Source organism: Talpa europaea, assembly GCF_964194135.1.
Source record: "Talpa europaea genome assembly, chromosome: 8".
Classification (NCBI taxonomy): domain Eukaryota; kingdom Metazoa; phylum Chordata; class Mammalia; order Eulipotyphla; family Talpidae; genus Talpa; species Talpa europaea.
The window spans coordinates 62,973,493-62,990,358 of record NC_140075.1 but is presented as its reverse complement, the minus strand read 5'-3'; the positions used below and the strand labels follow the sequence as shown (position 1 = coordinate 62,990,358).

Here is a 16,866-nt window from a genome sequence, read left to right as displayed (position 1 = left end):
TAATGCAAACAGTCACCCCTAATTAACAACTTTGAAAATGTGATCTGGGGGTTGCCCGAAAGGGCTGCAGCCATGACAGGGCACATTATACTGAGGAAGCAGTGTTAAAATCTAGGGCATGGGCGCTGGGACAGAGGCCCCTCAGCTCAGAAAGTGAGGTTTTGGTTCAGAAGCCTGTGCACCACAGACAGACACACCGGCGACTTGGTCCAATTACCTTTCCTCCAAGCAGCCTCCCCCTATGTTCTCATTTCTCATCCCAACAGGTATTTCTACCCGACTTAGAGGCAGAAAGAAAGGCCAAGCAGCTCAATCAAGGCCACAACCAGGCACAGCCGAAACCAGAAGCCAAGTCTCCCCTTCTCCACCTGGCTCCCTGCTGCCCCACTGTGACCCAGGCCCCAAAACACTAGTTTCTCTAGGCCCTAGCATTCCTTGGGAGCCTGGCCAAGCCTGGGACGTGCCCTCTGGCCATCCAGAATGGCTAGCAGAGAGAGGGAAGGCTTAGCTTCCTTGCCAGCTGTTCTTCACACCCCTGCCCACCCTAGCCTCCACCCAGCTCAGCGTGGAGGAGCTGCTGTCCCGATCTCCAGGACCGACCCTATCCAGTGGCTCCCACTCCTCCAGCAACCCTGTGCTTAGGCAAGAATGTGAGTTAAGGCTGAGCAGAGCCTCTTGAGAGCTGCTTGAGGTCCTGATTCAAAATAAGATCAGGTCCCTTTATGGGCCTGTCCCTAAAGTGCCCCCAGCCCCCTACACCAATGCTCTTGCCCAGCCTGGGGAAGTTCAGGATGGCTGCCCCAGACCTAGGAGTAGGCAGGGCAGTTAACTGGGAGGGCAGAGCTTCCGTGACCTACAGCACCAACTCAGAGTAAGTTCGGGTCAGGGTCTGAGCCACACAGGGACTGTCACAGAACGCGCTGAGCCGGGCAAGGTGGCAGCTGACAGACAGCAGCTGCTCAGGCACACGAGGCTCAAAAATTGAGACTGAGCAGGGCCTCGGAGAGCTGGTTAATGTCCCGACAGTATGGCTCCCGCTGCAGGATGAAGTCAACCTTGTGGTCCTGGCCACGAAACACCTCCAGCAGCTGGCGCCGCAGCCGCTCCGTCTCCCGCGTCTTCCGAATGCCGCCACTGTCTTTTTCCACTGCCTCTTGCCCCTGCTGCTGATTTCCGTGGTGTTCGAAGCCCATGGAAGGAGGTTGAACCTTAGAAGGCCCCGGTGCCCTGGGATGAAGCAGAGAAAACGAGAAGAGTTGATAAGCGCCATGGAGAGAAATCAGAGCTCAGTGGGCCTCCAGCTCTTCACTTTGTTAAAGGCAAGCGGCTCCTGCTCTGGGGGAGCACTCCTGAAGTTCCCCGAGATGACCACTGGGTGGCAGTATCAACCCACTTCTGAAGGGAAAGGGCTCACCACTAAAAGATCTGGTCCTAGTCTAAGACATTAACCAACGGTCCAGCAGGGGGCGTGCTGAACATGGCTGGCGCTAAGTAAAAGCAACCACCTTCCAAATAACTCCATCAACACACTGATGTATAAAACAGGAAGCAAGGGGCTTCCCTGCCAGCCCGGTGGTTCTGTGTCAGGATTCTCTGAGAAGCAGTTAAAGGGAGGGCAGGTCCAAGGCAATTTTAATTAATTCAGAATTAAGCTGGCCCACATTAAGGTCACAATTAAGGTCACAATTCCACAAGTCTCCGGGCCTGCAAGGCCCCTGCAGAGAGATGGCCACGGAGAGTATGAGGCATTACCTGGCTGGTTTCTTCAGAAATTCATCCAGCGTGGGGCCATTGCGCCCTAACGGGTCATCGGGGACCATGAAGAGGTTTCCCGCGAAGGTGAAAGGCAGCAGGCTAGATGGGCAGAGAATGTGTGGTCACAGAGGGGCCCTTACCCTCCTCCCAGATCACCTAGACCAACACCACTGGCATCTTCAGGCTACCATCCTTCCAGGCAACATCAAGCCCCTTCCCATGCCTCACCGGCGGCAGAGCAGAGCTTGTTTAGAGAAAGGTCTGCCCTATGCTCAGGGGAGGACTCCCTCACCGCTCTCTGATGATTGCCATCCACTTTTCAGACTCTTCTGCCAGATCACGGAACTGGTCGTTGGAGACAATGATCCCATCAGTCTCTTCAGCCAGCTTCACCATAAACCTGTATCGAAAACCATGGCAACCATTCTGGAACTCCCCAAGGCCCCAATCCCAAAGAACATTATCAACTCTCATGACACACTTTTGGTGATGGAGATCTGGGCCCCAACCTCACCTTGACCCAGCCCAAGGTGATTGGATGCAGGTATCATAGGTTAAAGAAGAAACAAAGACAATTCCAACATGGTCTCCCAATAGCATCCTTCCACTCCCACAGTCCACTGGACACTGCATCTCATTACTAAGAGACAGTGAGATCTGGTCTATCTTCTTCCACCCTGCTTCACCAGTCAGCCATATATCCATTATGTTCTTCCTCTGACAAGGTTTCCTCTCTGCCCCTTTCTTTTCCCACCATTCCAGTTCCCACCTCAGCTCTTCCAGTGTCCCAAATGATACCGAACTGTCTCCGAATAAGAGGGTCCCCTGCCCCCTGCTACCTACTGCCCTCCAATTTCTCTTACTCTCCTCCAAGAGAACACAAACTTGCCCTTTATCTACCAAATAAAATCCACATGCCCGGGGCTGGCAGTTAAGGTTTTCCAGAATGCAGCTCAAGCCACCCTTATGACCTTCTCTCTCCTGGTATTCCCTGATGTACTCTCAACTCCTGCCAAAATCACTGATCAGATTACACTCTCTTCTCCAAATATGCCCTGTGCTGTCTGACTTCCCTGCTTCTCAGACTACTTCCTCCATCTGGAAGGCACTTGTCAAACCTCACTAACAGAATCAGCAGGGGAACTTTAAAAAAGAGGTGCCTGGGTCCCACTTTTAGTAATTCACAGGACTAGGAGAGGACTGATGATGTGGTAGGTGGGGATCTTTTTGAACACATTTAGAAGCCAAGAGATTCAGCTAAGCTCAAGTCCTTCTCAATCAACAAAAAATTCAGTCTAACCCACAAAACCCACAAAACCCCAGCCAGGGGGGTTCCCTTCCTCTGAGCACCTAAGTGTTTGACTTATTGTTTGATTTGGCTCTTTGAAGTCAACAATCAGATCTTCCCTGATTCCCAGCATTCCTGCCTCATGAGCAAGGCAGGTACCAAGGACGAAGTGGATAGCCAGCATCTGAAACACAGGGCGGTTGAGAGGGGACAGCTAATTTGGCTGAGGTAGGATGGATGTCTGGTTTGGGGTTTCTGTCTGGGGAAATAAATGTGTTATCACATGATATACCAAAAAGGCATTTTCAGGTTGAGCACATGTCACATGCCTCATGTCACACTGTAATCAGTAGGTCTGTGCTGGTGTCACTGTGCTGCTTCACTGCAACTAGGCAAAATTCCAAATTCACCTTGTGCAGCCTCTGCAGCACCGGTTTGAACCCCGGCCACCAGCAAGGGTCCCACATGGCGCGCAGACCTCTCCTGCCGCCCACTGCTCCCCTCAGCAGTGTATTTTGTCGTTCTGCCTGTTCTGTTCCCCGCTCTGGCTCAGGTGAATTCTCTCACCCTCCCGCACTTCTGACTGTACCCAGTGCATGTATAAATAAATAAATAAATCTTTAAAAAATTAAAAACAAAAAAATAAATACAAAGACAAAATAGGGCCTCCCTGGTGGCGCAGGGGTAAAGTCTCAGCACCATCAAGCTATTGCCTCCCACCGTGGCCTGAGTTTGATCCCCGGCCAAGGAGATGACCCACATGGCACAGAAGACTTCTTCTGTCTTGCCCACTGCTTCCCTCAGCAGTGTATTTCAGTGGATCTGCCTGTTCTGCTCCCCACTCTGTCTCTGGTGAATCCTCTCACTCCCTGGCCCTCTGGCCTACACCCCAGTTCTTGTATGCATAAAGAAAGAAAATAAATCTTAAAAAAAAAAAAAGACAAAAAATATAATCACTATGGTTAGGAAATGAGTCTTTTATTTAAAACTGAAAATCCTCGAAAATAAAGAACTTGTATTTGCCAAGTTTTTTAATTGGTTAATTAGCTTTTAAAATCTGCTCATTTCCTACACTGTCTGTTATACTGAAGGAATGTGCCCTTTGTTCATTTAAAGCATCTGGCAGCTTTAAGTTCTCATTTTTCCTTTGCCACAGAGTAGCCTTTGCCAAAAGCGACATCCACTCTTAGCCGCTGTCCCTATTAGTGCACAGCAGAGATAAGAGCCTCTGCCACACTCGATTGGGTCCCTGCAAAATTAAGAAACATCACTAGCCTAGCACCTTGAGTGAGGCAAGCACTTATCTCACCTTCTTTTGATATTTACAAGGAGCATGCTGAATGGAAGAGGACCTTAGGACAAAAAAAAGTTAATTCCGGGCCTCCCTGGTGGCGCAGGGGGTGAGATGCAACCTATGAAGCTGTCCGCAGCCACTGCAGCACAAGTTCAATCCCCAGCCAAGGAGCTACCTACATGGGGCAGCAGACCTCTCCTGTCTCCCCGCTGCTCCCCTCAGCAGTGTACTTCAGTCAATCTGCCAGTTCTGTTCCCCACTCTGTCTCTGGTGAATCCTCTCACCACCCCCCACACCTCTGGCCTGTACCCCAGTTCTTGTATACATAAATAAATAAATCTTTTTAAAAAAAGTTAATTCTGGGAGAGATTGGCCCAGAGATTGGCCCACTCTTTTATTGACAATAAAAGAGTGAATGAGTGATACAACCCGGGCTCAAAGGCAGAGCAAATTCTAAGCAAGCCCAGGAATCTTTCCATTATGCCATGGCTTGTACAGTCTTCTTACACAAGGTTTATGTATCCTCATCTGACTTATTTTGAACATGTACTCTGGTTTTTCTAGAATACACAGAGGAATTTTGCTACATGTTTGGAAATTTAGGTTGTAAGAAGGCATGTCAGCTATCCATGTCAGAAGCATTCCCATCTTTTCACTAAACCAGTATTTTCCAGACAGAAAGGCATTACATAAACAAGAGGCATCATTTAATTTTATGAGTGAAAAATGAATGACGAACGGGAACGAGCACACACAGGTGTCCACCATCCGTGTCTCGCCCGCAGGGGAGGTTTCCCTGTGCCATCAGGGCACACAAAGGGAAGCCTGGCCCTTCTTCCACTGCCCAGGCTCAGAAAGAGCACAAAAGTTCAGTTGTTCCTTAAATATCAAGCCTGAGGCCAGGAGAGAAGCAAGTACCTGTCATCATAGGAGGAGATCCTCTTGCCATCCATGACTCGGGAGGGAGTGAGGGACAGCAAGCTGAGGGAGTACAGCTTATGCAGAAAGTGGCTCTCTAGAGAGAGGAGCACAGCAGTGTTATCGTGAAGTAAAAGTAGGGCCTATCCCAGGGCCCCCAAGGCTACACCTGACTCACCTCTGATCTTGGCATCCTTACTACTAAAACGCCACTGAGGCACAAAAACAGTTATGTCACGGTGGCCCCGGTCCCAAAAGTACTGCACAGCGATGGCGATGCCCCGGCTGGAGAAGTAGTGCTGGAGGCCATGCCTGCCGAGGGGAGGGATCAGCACAGGGGGCTCCTGAGGAGAAGGTTAGCAGCCTGGCTGGCATGCCTACCCCTCAGCACATGTCCTACAGCGCCGCCTCATCTCCCTCCCCAGGACCCTAAGTCCCACCAGGTACTCACACCATGGCCACGTTGCTGCCATCAATGACAATATGGCGGAGGTCTGGCTGGCCTGGCACGTTGGCGAGGCACAGGGTGAAAGGGTCCTCTAGGGCCTTCTGGAAACGCTGAGTGCCAGTCACCAAGTTGCCCCCACGGGTGTTTCGTGGTTTCCATGGAGAGCCACGACCTCGAGCCCCAACCTGTTGTTGTTTATCTCCTCTGTCTCCCCGGTCTCCACAGTGCCATGGAGGTTCAGGAGCAGGTGGGGGACTAGGTACTCTTGGAGGTGAGGTTTCCCCATTGTGGAGCCGCTGGAGGAGGGAGGCTCCCCGAAGCTGAGATGCCCTCTGACAGGGACTGTGGGCACCAGGAGGCTCACCCTGGACACACAACCGTCCTTTTTCCTCAACCACTCCCTCCTTCCTCAGGGTCTTCCCTTTCAGGGGCCCTGCCTCTTCTCCCCCTGGCTGTGACCTAAAGGTCAACTCTTGCTCCCAAGTCTCTTTCCCAAACAGCTCCTTCCACCTCAAAGGATCATCCTGCTTCCCTCCCTCCTTCTCCCCACTATGTATTTCTCTTTGTGACTCTCGCTGCCTTGCAGGTCCAGTGTCCAGGGACTCCCTGCCTTCACTCAGGGAAGCTCCGACTCCCCAGTGCTGAGGATCCAGAAGACCTGGGTTCCCCTGCTCCCTGGAGGGAACTGCTTGTGGTCCCTGGCCCTTGGATGCCTCCTGCACTAGGCTCAGCAGTTCCTCCTGGATGGCCAGAGGCAACTGCAGCAAGGCCTCCCTGTGGGCATCGCCCCGGAGCTGCAGCAGGGCCGAAAAGTCTCTCAGCACTCCAGCACACTGAGAGGTGCCAGGGGTCGGCCCTGGCCAAAAGTCCCAGCTCAGCCGCTCCACCAGCCCCTCCACTCGGCTCTGAGCCATGACGAAGGCCTCAGTCAGGCCGCTGACCATCAGGGAACCAGGGGCCCCAGGCACCAAATGGGCCGTTGTACTCCAGGTCAGGCAATCAAGGAAGAAACCCCGGGCTCCCAGGAAGATGCAGTGCAGTTCGGGTGGATAATGGATTTCGTGCTGTAGCTCCGGGCTGCAGAGACCCTTCAGGTACTCCTAGAGGTGATTGGGGAGGAAAGGAAAGAAAAAAGGAGACTACTAGAATCATCAGTGGCCCAGTAACCCCCCTTCAGGCTCATTGCTCTCCCCTGAAAGCCAGGATGCATGGGCAGAACAAAGGATTTCTTCTCCTCCTACTTCCCCACCGCAAGATCCTAACAAAGGTGGGGATTAAGAAATTCACTTCTGGGCCTCCTGGTGGCACAAGGAGTTAAGACACAACCTATGAATTTTCCCCACAGCATCTGCAGCATGAGTTCAATCCCCGGCCAGGGAGCTACCCACATGGCGCAGCAGACTTCTCCTGACTCGCCCATTGCTCCCTTCAGCAGTGTATTTCAGTAGATCTGCCTGTTCTGCTCCCCGCTTTGTCTCTGGTGAATCCTCTCACCACCACCCCCACACCTTTGGTCTGTACCCCAGTTTTTGCATGCATAAATTTAAAAAAAAGAAATTCACTTCTTTCCCACTTCTGACAGCCTACAGCTAGTATTTCCATTTAGAACTTGACTCAATTTAAGGCGCTGTAACAATTAACTGGTTATCAGGTGGAGTCTAAAGGTACAGTTAAGCCTTGGGCAACATGGGTTTGAACTGCACAGTTTCACTTGCACACGGGTTTTTTTCTGTCAGTGGATCTGTACTCATGGATTCCATCAACCACGATGTTGGGTGCCGGTTGGCTGAATATGGAGGACAACTAAAATGGGATTTGAGCATTCTTTTTTTTTTTTTTAATAGAGGCATGTTTTTTATTTATTTGTTTGTTTGTTTGTTTTTGTTTATACATGCACTGGGTACAGTCAGAAGTGCGGGAGGGTGAGAGAATTCACCAGGGCCAGAGCGGGGAGCAGAGCAGGCAGAAGGACCAAAGTACACTGCTGAGGGGAGCAGCGGGCGGCAGGAGAGGTCTGCGCGCCATGTGGGACCCTCCTCCGGTGGCCGGGGAGCAGCTGGGGATCGAACTGGCGCTGCAGAGGCTGCGGGCAGCTTCGCAACCCAGCGCTCAACCGCTGCGCCACCGGGGAGGCCCAGATTTGAGCATTCTTAGACACCAAAATTTAAGTGGGTCCTGAAACCAATCCCCCTGGTATACCATGGGACACTATAGTTAAGTTCTGGGGAATCAAAGGTTATACACAGATTTTCAGCTGCATGGGGGTGGAGGGGGTAGAATCCCTAGCTCCCCCCCCCCATATTCAAGATCCCCCTTGTATAGGTATTGCATATATCCATCATTATGATGGTCAACTTTTACTGAACTCATGCTTATCTCGTTCATAACACACCTGATGTGATGGAGTCTATTATTTACATTTTATAGATCAAGGCTGGTAGGTGGCAGAGCTATACAGGAACCCCAGTCTGACTCCAAAGGAAGTAAAGTGGCCCAACCTCCCCCTCCCCACAGAGAATTCCCCGAAGGAGCCTGCTTGCCCAACCGGATTTTCTATACTCTTGCAAAGAGCACAAATTGAGTTGAACTGAATCACCTGTCTCCAAGTCCTGGCAGAAGGTGAGTAACCTGGCTCATTCACCAGAAACGAAACTAAAACTAGAAATACAGAGTTAAAGCTCAGCACCTCTGAAGTTGCCACTGTGCCAACCAAGGAGTGGAGATCCTCCCTACCCTCTCTTCTCCCAGCCTCCCTCCAGGAGGGAGTCACAGCTATTTCCAAAAGGATCTGGGGAGGGGCTTTCACCTTGGCCCGGCTGGCGTTCTCCTTGCGACCCTCCAGCTGCAGCCAGATGTGAGGGGTCTCAGGACAATCCTTCGGGAGGACACTCATCCCCACGCTGAAGATGCGCTCCACGCGGGTCCGCTGCTCCTGCACCTTGTCCTCGGCTTGGGCTGACACCGCAAAGCGGTCAGGGGACGGGCAGCTGGCCCCATAGGTAGGCATGGCTGCTTGGCCGACCAAACCTGGAAGCAGGGGAGGCAGCTCAGGGCCTCAACGTTGCAAATCACATCTTGGTCTCCGGGCCTACACCAGCGATCAACAGGTCGTACCAAGTTACCGATCTGGTGAAGATACCCTGCATCCCAGGCTGTCTTGGGGTAGGAAAGGCAGAGGATTCTCCGGACAAAGAAAGGCCTTCTCTCGGGAGAGGGAGTGGGAAAAACAAGGCTATCTACCTGGGTGGACGCGGGGCCACAGTCCCGAGCAGGAAGGGTGCGAGGACTCCAGCTCGGCCCGGAGGCCAGAGGGGTGGATAAGCAACGAAAAAGTCCCTCTCCTCGGGGGGCTGTGCAATCTCGGGTTCCAAGACGGTCACTTAAAGAGAATCCTCACCAGGGATAGAACCTGGCTGTCCTCCGGGGTCCCTCGTCTGCCATTTCCAAGGGTCTAACCGCTCCTCGCCCCCTCCCTCCGCGGTCCCCAAGAAGGCGCCGCGCGCCCCTCCCCCAGCCGCCCCGCCCCGCCGCGCTCCGCACTGCGGCCCCGGCCTCCCGCCGTCCCCCGACAGGGGGTCCCGCCCGCGCCCCCCGGCCGCCCGCCGCGACCCCAGTCCCGCCCGCACCTCTCGGAGCACGCCGGGGCCCAGCTGCGCCCGCGCCCCGGGCCCGGGGGTGAAGGGCTGGGGGCCCAAATCTGGGCGGGCTTTCCCCGATTTCTCACCCAACGGGAACTACTCTTCTCGGCATCTCGAACTGTTGTGTTTTTTATCCCCAGTCACTTCCTGGCCCGGGGCGGAGTCATCCGGGCCCCGCCCCAGACCGAACCGGCCCGCCCCGGCCCGCCCCGGCCCGCCCCGGCCGGCCCCGGCCCGCCCCGGCCCGCCCCAGCCGGCCTCCTGCCTGTCTCCCCGGCGCTCCCTCTCCCGGATCCACAGTGTTTCTGGGAAATGAGGACCCACTGATTGCCTTCCCGTGACGATCTGGAAGACCAAGGAAGGGAAAAGACTGGCCTAGGGTCACAAGAGAGTGACACTGTCACCCCAAGCACTTTGCAACCAGAGCTATTGTGGGGGAAGACAAGCTACACGTTGGAAAAAATGCCACCGAATGGGCTACTGACATGTAAAGAATTTTTGAAGAGGGGAGGAATTAGGAGAGGAAGGAGCTGTAGGAGTTGTGTCTCTGCGCGCACACACACACACACACACACACACACACACACACGCTTGTCCTCTGAGATCCCAGTTCCTGCCTTCAGAGCCCTCAGAGGAGCTGCCCTGGGGTTCTGGCTGGAGCCCGCCTATCTGGCTGCTTCATCTCTCCTCTCCCTCCCAGAGCCCAATTGCTGTCACTTTGTGTCCTGCCAAGGAGGAGGGAACTGCAGTGACAGCAGGAGTGAGAGGCAGGACAGAGTCAAGGGGCAAAGATAGGTCTGGAGAGGGAGATGCCAAGACCAGGTGACAGTGAGACCCAGAGAGAGGGCTGAGGAGCAGGCGAGAGGTGGCAGTTGTCTGGGGAAAAGGAGCTGATTGAAGAGGACTCGTGTGTCACACAGCCCTCAGCCATGCTGGCAGCTAAGAGACTCTGGCCACCAGGCCCCTCACCCACCCTCCATCTGCCCTTGGCCCTGACATTTCTGGTCCTGGGGGCCGGATGGGCCCAGGAGGGGGCAGAGCCTGTCCTTTTGGAAGGTGAGTGTCTGGTGGTCTGTGAGCCTGGCCGAGCTGCTGCAGGAGGGCCCGGGGGAGCTGCCCTGGGAGAGGCGCCTCCTGGAAGAGTGGCATTTGCTGCTGTCCGAAGCCACCACCACGAGCCTGCTGGGGAAATCAGCAATGGCACCAGCGGGGCCATCTACTTCGACCAGGTAATCCCCTGACAGCCCACTTTGCCACCCCTTAGATTTTAAGGAAACTGCCTGTACTATGGCAATTTGCCCCTCACACTGCCTGCCTGTCTCCCCTCCCTACATTCCAACCCACACCCCTCCTTTCTCACTTCTTTTGAATCTGTACATTTCTCCTGTTCCCTCTACTTGCCACCCCTTCTTTTTCCTTACTCTTGCCCTGCCCCCCGACCCCCACCCCCAGCAAGTGATTTCCCTGCCCCACTCAGTAGGGTCTGCTTCCCCAGGTCCTGGTGAATGAGGGCGGTGGCTTTGACCGGGCCTCAGGCTCCTTCGTGGCCCCTGTCCGGGGAGTCTACAGCTTCCGGTTCCACGTGGTGAAGGTTTACAACCGCCAGACTGTCCAGGTGACCTGAGTGCTGAGCCCCATCCCCAGCTCAGAAGGGGAGGGCAGGGGAATAAATACAGCTCAATGACCCCTGGGCAGACCCTCCATTGGCCTGTATGCTGGGGGCAAGGGAGCAGGGAGTAAAGAGCCTGCCTAGCAGAGAGTCTGGAGGCTGTGCAACATCCAACACTGACCACCTCTCAATCTCCCAGGAAAGTCCTCTGAGCCCAGGTTTCCAGACTCCCAAAGTCTGGGGATTGGGGCCTGGGGGACTCCCAAAGCATCCACGTGGGCCTGGAGGAAAAAGGGAACCCTTGGGATATTAGGGGTCCAGGGACACGGGCTTGGGAGAAGTGCTAACTGGGCTCCCCTCCCCAGGTGAGCTTGATGCTGAACACATGGCCTGTCATCTCAGCCTTTGCCAATGACCCTGATGTGACCCGGGAGGCAGCCACCAGCTCTGTGCTACTGCCCCTGGACCCTGGGGACCGGGTGTCCCTGCGCCTTCGTCGGGGGAATCTTCTTGGAGGCTGGAAATATTCAAGTTTCTCTGGGTTCCTCATCTTCCCACTCTGAGGGCTCAAGCCTTTCAAGGACAGGACTCTAGCCCCTGACCTCTGCTCCGTGTCCTCTCTTGCCCCAGAAGCAACATCTTAGGGACAGGAGAGGGGCTCCCTCTGGCTGTGTGTATTCCATCTCCTTGCATGGGACCCTGTGCCAAATGCCCACGATGAGGAGTAGAGCTGTGGTATCTCAGGTCCTGGTCACTCTTACACGCCACCCCCATCCCAGCTGCCCTCCCAGGCTGGCACTGCATCTCCTTGTACCTGCAGCCCTAGTATTGGGCAGTAAGGGGGCCTGTGTTCCTTTGAGTTCCCTGCTCCCCGCTCCATCCCCACCAGCTTCCTGTTCAGTTCTATTTGGGAACAGATGGCACAGGTGAGCCAAATAGGCCCCCACAGGGACCCAGATGGACCAGCCTCAGCACACCCTGCAGGCTCTTTCCTATAAGGAGTGGCAGCATCACAAATCTCAGCCAGCACAGTCAGGAGCTGAGCCAGAGCGGTATGGGTTAGGACAGGGAGTTCAGCAGGAGTGTGGGGAGGGCCATGATCCACATGGAGCCTGTGGCTGGTGATACAGGAAGGGGGCATGTGCCCAGCCTAAATATGGTACATTTTCCATATACATTAGGGCAGCCAGGAGTACCAGGCCCCAGAGGAACTCTGGCACTCACCTTCCCACCAAAGACGTGGGATATGTATGTTTGCTCCTGCCAATATTAAGGGTAGAGACCTTCCTTGGGCAGCTGCAGGTGGGGGTGGATGTTATGTGTGGGCAGGTATGGCTCTCCAGGCATGGAGCACGTCAGGGACCATCCCTATTTCCTTGGATTTCATGATTCTTCTCTTCAGCCACTCGCCTGCCACTATTATAAACTGTCTTACCTCGCTGTCCCTTTGGCCCAGCATGGATCAATCTATCAATAAAATAACTAGAAAATGATGGTCAGTGAGACCCTATAGATCACTGAAGAGAAAAGATGCCATTATAATTTGGATTGGGGGTTACAAGATACATGCAAGTATGTTGTAGCAAAAATAAATGTAAAACGTGCATTAGAGTCAAAAAAAGGATTGGAGTTGCTTGAAATAAATAGGAAATACCAATGTGAATTTGAGGTTTTCCAAAGAAATGACTTTTTCAACTTTTGTCACTAAAGTACAGTAGAAGCAACAGCAGGAAAAATCTGATATGCATTCTTAGCACCTGGATCTTTGCCCCAAATATGATTCCCCTATAAAAGGACTCAGGTGCCTTGGATATAGATAGCTCCGTGTCTTATATAACTCTTAGCCTGGAACATAGTACTGAGTTAATGACAACAAACAGGGATACTTTAGAAAATATATGGAGTAATGCTGAAAAACAAAGAAACTAATTTTAAAATTTGCCACCTAATGTGCTATGATAATCTGATGTTCAAAATGAAAGTAATATAGTTCATTGGAACAAAGTGAAATTTGTAAAGATCCATGACTCTATCGTGATATTCAAAAAGGAAAGAGTTAAAATAGGTAGTTAATCTACTGAGGAAAGAAGAATGACTATAATAGGATATTTTTGTTAATTTTGATAAGTAGGAGAGTACAAATATAGTAGGTGTTTTATCTACTCATGAGGCATAATTGTTTTTCTTTATCTGTGTAAGTAGGGAGGAGTGGATACAGAGAGTTGTGAGTAATTCCAGAAAAGTTGGAACTGTACCAAGAATGAAAGACTGATTGACGCCATCTGGCCTTATGTCACGACCAGAAAGAAAGTCCAATGGTATGTTACAAGATTGAGTTAGTCAAAGGTCCCAAAGATAACCACTTATTGATCAAACTCAATCCTCACCTCTTGGAAAAGGGACCCTCTCAATTACCATACAAATTATAATGAGGTTACAGGAACAGTAAAACCCCAAATAATAATAGCTTAAACAAGATAGATTATTTCTGTCTCACACAGAAGAATCTGAAAGTGAAGAGTTCAGAGTTAGTTGGCAGTTCTATGATCCCCATAACCCAATTTCCCTTCTTGCTGTTGTAGTATCTTTAGTATCATGGCACATGATAGCTCCTTGAGCGCCAGCCATTACTTGTCCTTCCATGATAACGCCCAGGAAGAAGGAAGGACAAAAGGGCACACTCTTTTCTGAAACGTGCACCGGATATTTCTGATTGTAGTACATTGGCAAGAATTTAGTCACACCTGCCTAGGGAAAGTGAATGGGAAATAGACTATTCCTGGCAACTAAATATTAGGCATATTATAGTAAATAAGAGGATAATGAATATTGAGGAAAACAAATTGATGTTTTTCAAAAATGCAGATGGACTAGATAAATGTGTCAATGATCACAGTAGAATTTTTGTATTGGTTTTCTATTTGCAACAAACCTATCAGCTTAACACAGCACTGACCTATTATCTCACAGCTTCTATATGTCAGAAGCCCAGCAGAACATGACTGGGTTCTCTACCTAGGGTTTTTTTTTTTTTTTTTTAAAGATTTATTTATTTATTTATTTATACAAGCACTGGGTACAGTCAGAAGCGCGGGAGGGTGAGAGAATTCACCAGAGCCAGAGCAGGGAGCAGAGCAGGCAGAAGGACTGAAGTACACTGCTGAGGGGAGCAGCGGGCGGCAGGTGAGGTCTGCGCACCATGTGGGACCCTCCTCTGGTGGCCACCATGTGGGACCCTCCTCCGGTGGCCGGGGAGCAGCCGGGGATCGAACCGTCGCTGCAGAGGCTGCGGGCAGCTTCGCAACCCAGCGCTCAACCGCTGCGCCACTGGAGAGGCCCTTTACCTAGGGTTTTATAAGCTCAAAAGCAACCTGTGGGCAGGGCTGCCTTCCTTGCTAAAGGGGAAGGAGTCACTTCCAAGCTCATTTAGAATTCACTCCTTATGTTAGTCCACTGAGGTCCCCGCACCCCACCTCCCATCTTTGAGTCAACAACATTGATCCACCCTTTTATCACATGTCTTTGACTTCAGTAGAGAAATTTCTCTGATTTTAAGGGCTCATGCGATTGATTAACCTACCCAAATAATCCAAGGCAATCTTCCTAGTTTAAGATCCATTACCTTAATTAAGAAAAGTCCCTTTTGCCCTGAAACAGAGCATAATCAGAGGTTCCAGGGATTAGGGCACAGACATCTTTGGGGCATCTTCATATCATAGTCATTAAACTTCAAGTTCTCTGGTTATAATAACTCCCATGCCTGGCAACTGGTAATTTCCAATCTGTGGAAAAGGTGTGGGCTTAGAAAGTTCCCAAAATATACAAGATAAAGACTGACTGGGATTTTAATCATCTTAGAAGATGAACTAGTTCCCAGATCCCAACTGGAATTCATTGATTAATAATCCAAAAGTCAGTCATCATCATCATCATCATCCAACACTTTGTCTGATCTGAGATAATGTTCTGTTTTTGCATGTCCAAATGCAAAAAAATTGGTCTGAACTAAGAGAGGGTCCATTTCTGGGTCTGCAAAGCCATTTTGATAATGGTTTCAGGTATGGCTGTAATAAATTTTATCATCCTTGTATCATCCTTATAATGTGTGTGCTTTACCAAAATGTTTGATGCTTTTAGAGAAGCTGACATCTTATGCTGGTGATTCATTTGAAATATATAAGAGGATTTAAGGTTGCAATGAATGTTTAGATAATTTGATTTATAAAATGCATAGGCTTTGTTGGCTATTTGAGAAGGGCTTAAATTATTTGCTTAAGTAGACTTGTGAAGTAAATAGATTAAACAATAAATAATCACAGATGGTCATTAGAGATCTTCTCCAGATCCAAAAATCTCCTCAGCAGTAAAGGAGCATAAGAATAGAATCCAACTGTTCACCTTCCCTACTCCCACGCCTGGCAACTGATTATTGGAGAGAGTGGATCCCTGCTGTGGACCTAAATCCATGGTCTCCAGCAACCCCTGGTCCTCAACCCTCCAATCAATTCTGTGGTTTCCTTTGCCAGTTTCTTTCCTCATAGTCCCTCAAATCTGACTGAAGCCTTCTGTTCCCTCCTTATATCTTTTTTTTTTTTCTCCTTATACCTTTTACCCAACCAGCTCTCCCCACACTGCCAGCAGCAGTGCTTGACACACCCCACCTTGTGCTTGACTGTGAAGGGAGAAACACCAGACAGGAGCCCTTCCCAGTATATTCACAAACTCACCTTCCTTCTTATCTCTGCTTCTTTCTATCTCGCTCAGTAGAAGGCGCATTGTCACTTCTGTCACGGAGGCCATCTTCCTCCACCAGCCAGGGATTCCACTTCCTCTAAACATACTCTTTTCTTTTCCTCTCTCTCCTGTATGTTCAACTTCTCCCTCTCTGCTTACTCCTTCCCTTCAGCAGTTGATTGCACTCAAGTCTCTTCAATCTAAAAGAGAAAGGATGGATGCAGAAATAGTGGTGGGTAGTTATCCTCAGCTCCTTATGTCTCTCCAGCTAGTTAATGTCAAATCTCCTCCTCATTGGAACCAAATATCTTTGCTCACCAGTTGCTCACCTCTTAAGTCAACTGTGGCCTCTGGAGCTCCACCTAAACTGCCCGCATCTGGCCATTCACAACTTCTGTGTCACTAAAGTCAATAGACTTGATAATCCTTCTGGCACTCTGGCTCTCCCTAAGATCTGATCCTATTGGCTACACTCAACCTTCTAGACTTTCTCCACCTCTCACCCATGCCCCAGTTTCTTTTTCAGAAATTTCTCTACCTCTGCCCATCTATTAAATATTGGTTTTCCTCAAGATTCTGCCCTAAGATTATTTCTGTCCTGACACACTCTCAAAAACACCGATTTCCATCTATGTGCTCACAACGTCTACATGTTTATCTCTAACCAGGATCTTCCTCCTGTATCTTGGCATTGGTATCCCACCTAAAAATCAACTTGATAAAATTATAGTTTTCCTCCCTAAACCTGTTCTACCTCCCTTGTTCTCTGTTTCTATAAATAGACTCTCCTTATTGCCCCCAACTAAATGCCAGCTAGTATTCTCTACTTCCCCCCGCTCCAACACCCCCATAGCCACTCTCTCCTATCCATGGTTTCCACCCCTTATTTCCACCACTCTGACTCAAGCTGCCAATCTCTCAGAGAAAGTTCTACAAAAGCTTCCTGACTGGCCCCTTGGCCTCCTGTTCTATGACCCTCAGTCCATTCTCCACACTGGGTGGCCATCATGACCTACCTCAGTGAACTTCACTGCCCAAAGCCCTTTAGCAGATGGAAGAGGTGTCTTGGAATGAAATCCAAATTTCTTAGCATGATTTTGAGGTCCCATGCAATCCAGTTGTTACACTCTCCCCTGATTCATCTTTCACCATCTCCAAGAATGAGGAAATCTCTAAATTGGC

At 50.8% G+C, this 16,866-nt stretch overlaps 2 protein-coding genes across 2 annotated transcripts; one reads left to right on the top strand and one right to left on the bottom strand.

Moving 5' to 3' along the window:
• Positions 1-974: 974 nt before the first annotated feature.
• Positions 975-8,710, bottom strand: KHNYN (KH and NYN domain containing; the record flags this gene model as incomplete). The annotated part of the gene is made up of 7 exons (XM_084240013.1): positions 975-1,227; positions 1,753-1,854; positions 2,048-2,155; positions 5,256-5,352; positions 5,434-5,567; positions 5,707-6,803; positions 8,510-8,710. 7 exons carry the CDS (start codon positions 8,708-8,710, stop codon positions 975-977), a joined length of 1,992 nt encoding a protein of 663 aa, XP_084096139.1.
• Positions 8,711-10,270: 1,560 nt separating this feature from the next.
• Positions 10,271-11,599, top strand: CBLN3 (cerebellin 3 precursor; the record flags this gene model as incomplete). Its single annotated transcript, XM_084239679.1, has 3 exons — positions 10,271-10,570; positions 10,837-10,956; positions 11,316-11,599. The coding sequence occupies 3 exons, from the start codon at positions 10,271-10,273 to the stop codon at positions 11,511-11,513; spliced, it is 618 nt and encodes a 205-aa protein (XP_084095805.1). The 3' UTR covers positions 11,514-11,599.
• Between the last annotated feature and the right edge of the window lie 5,267 nt (positions 11,600-16,866).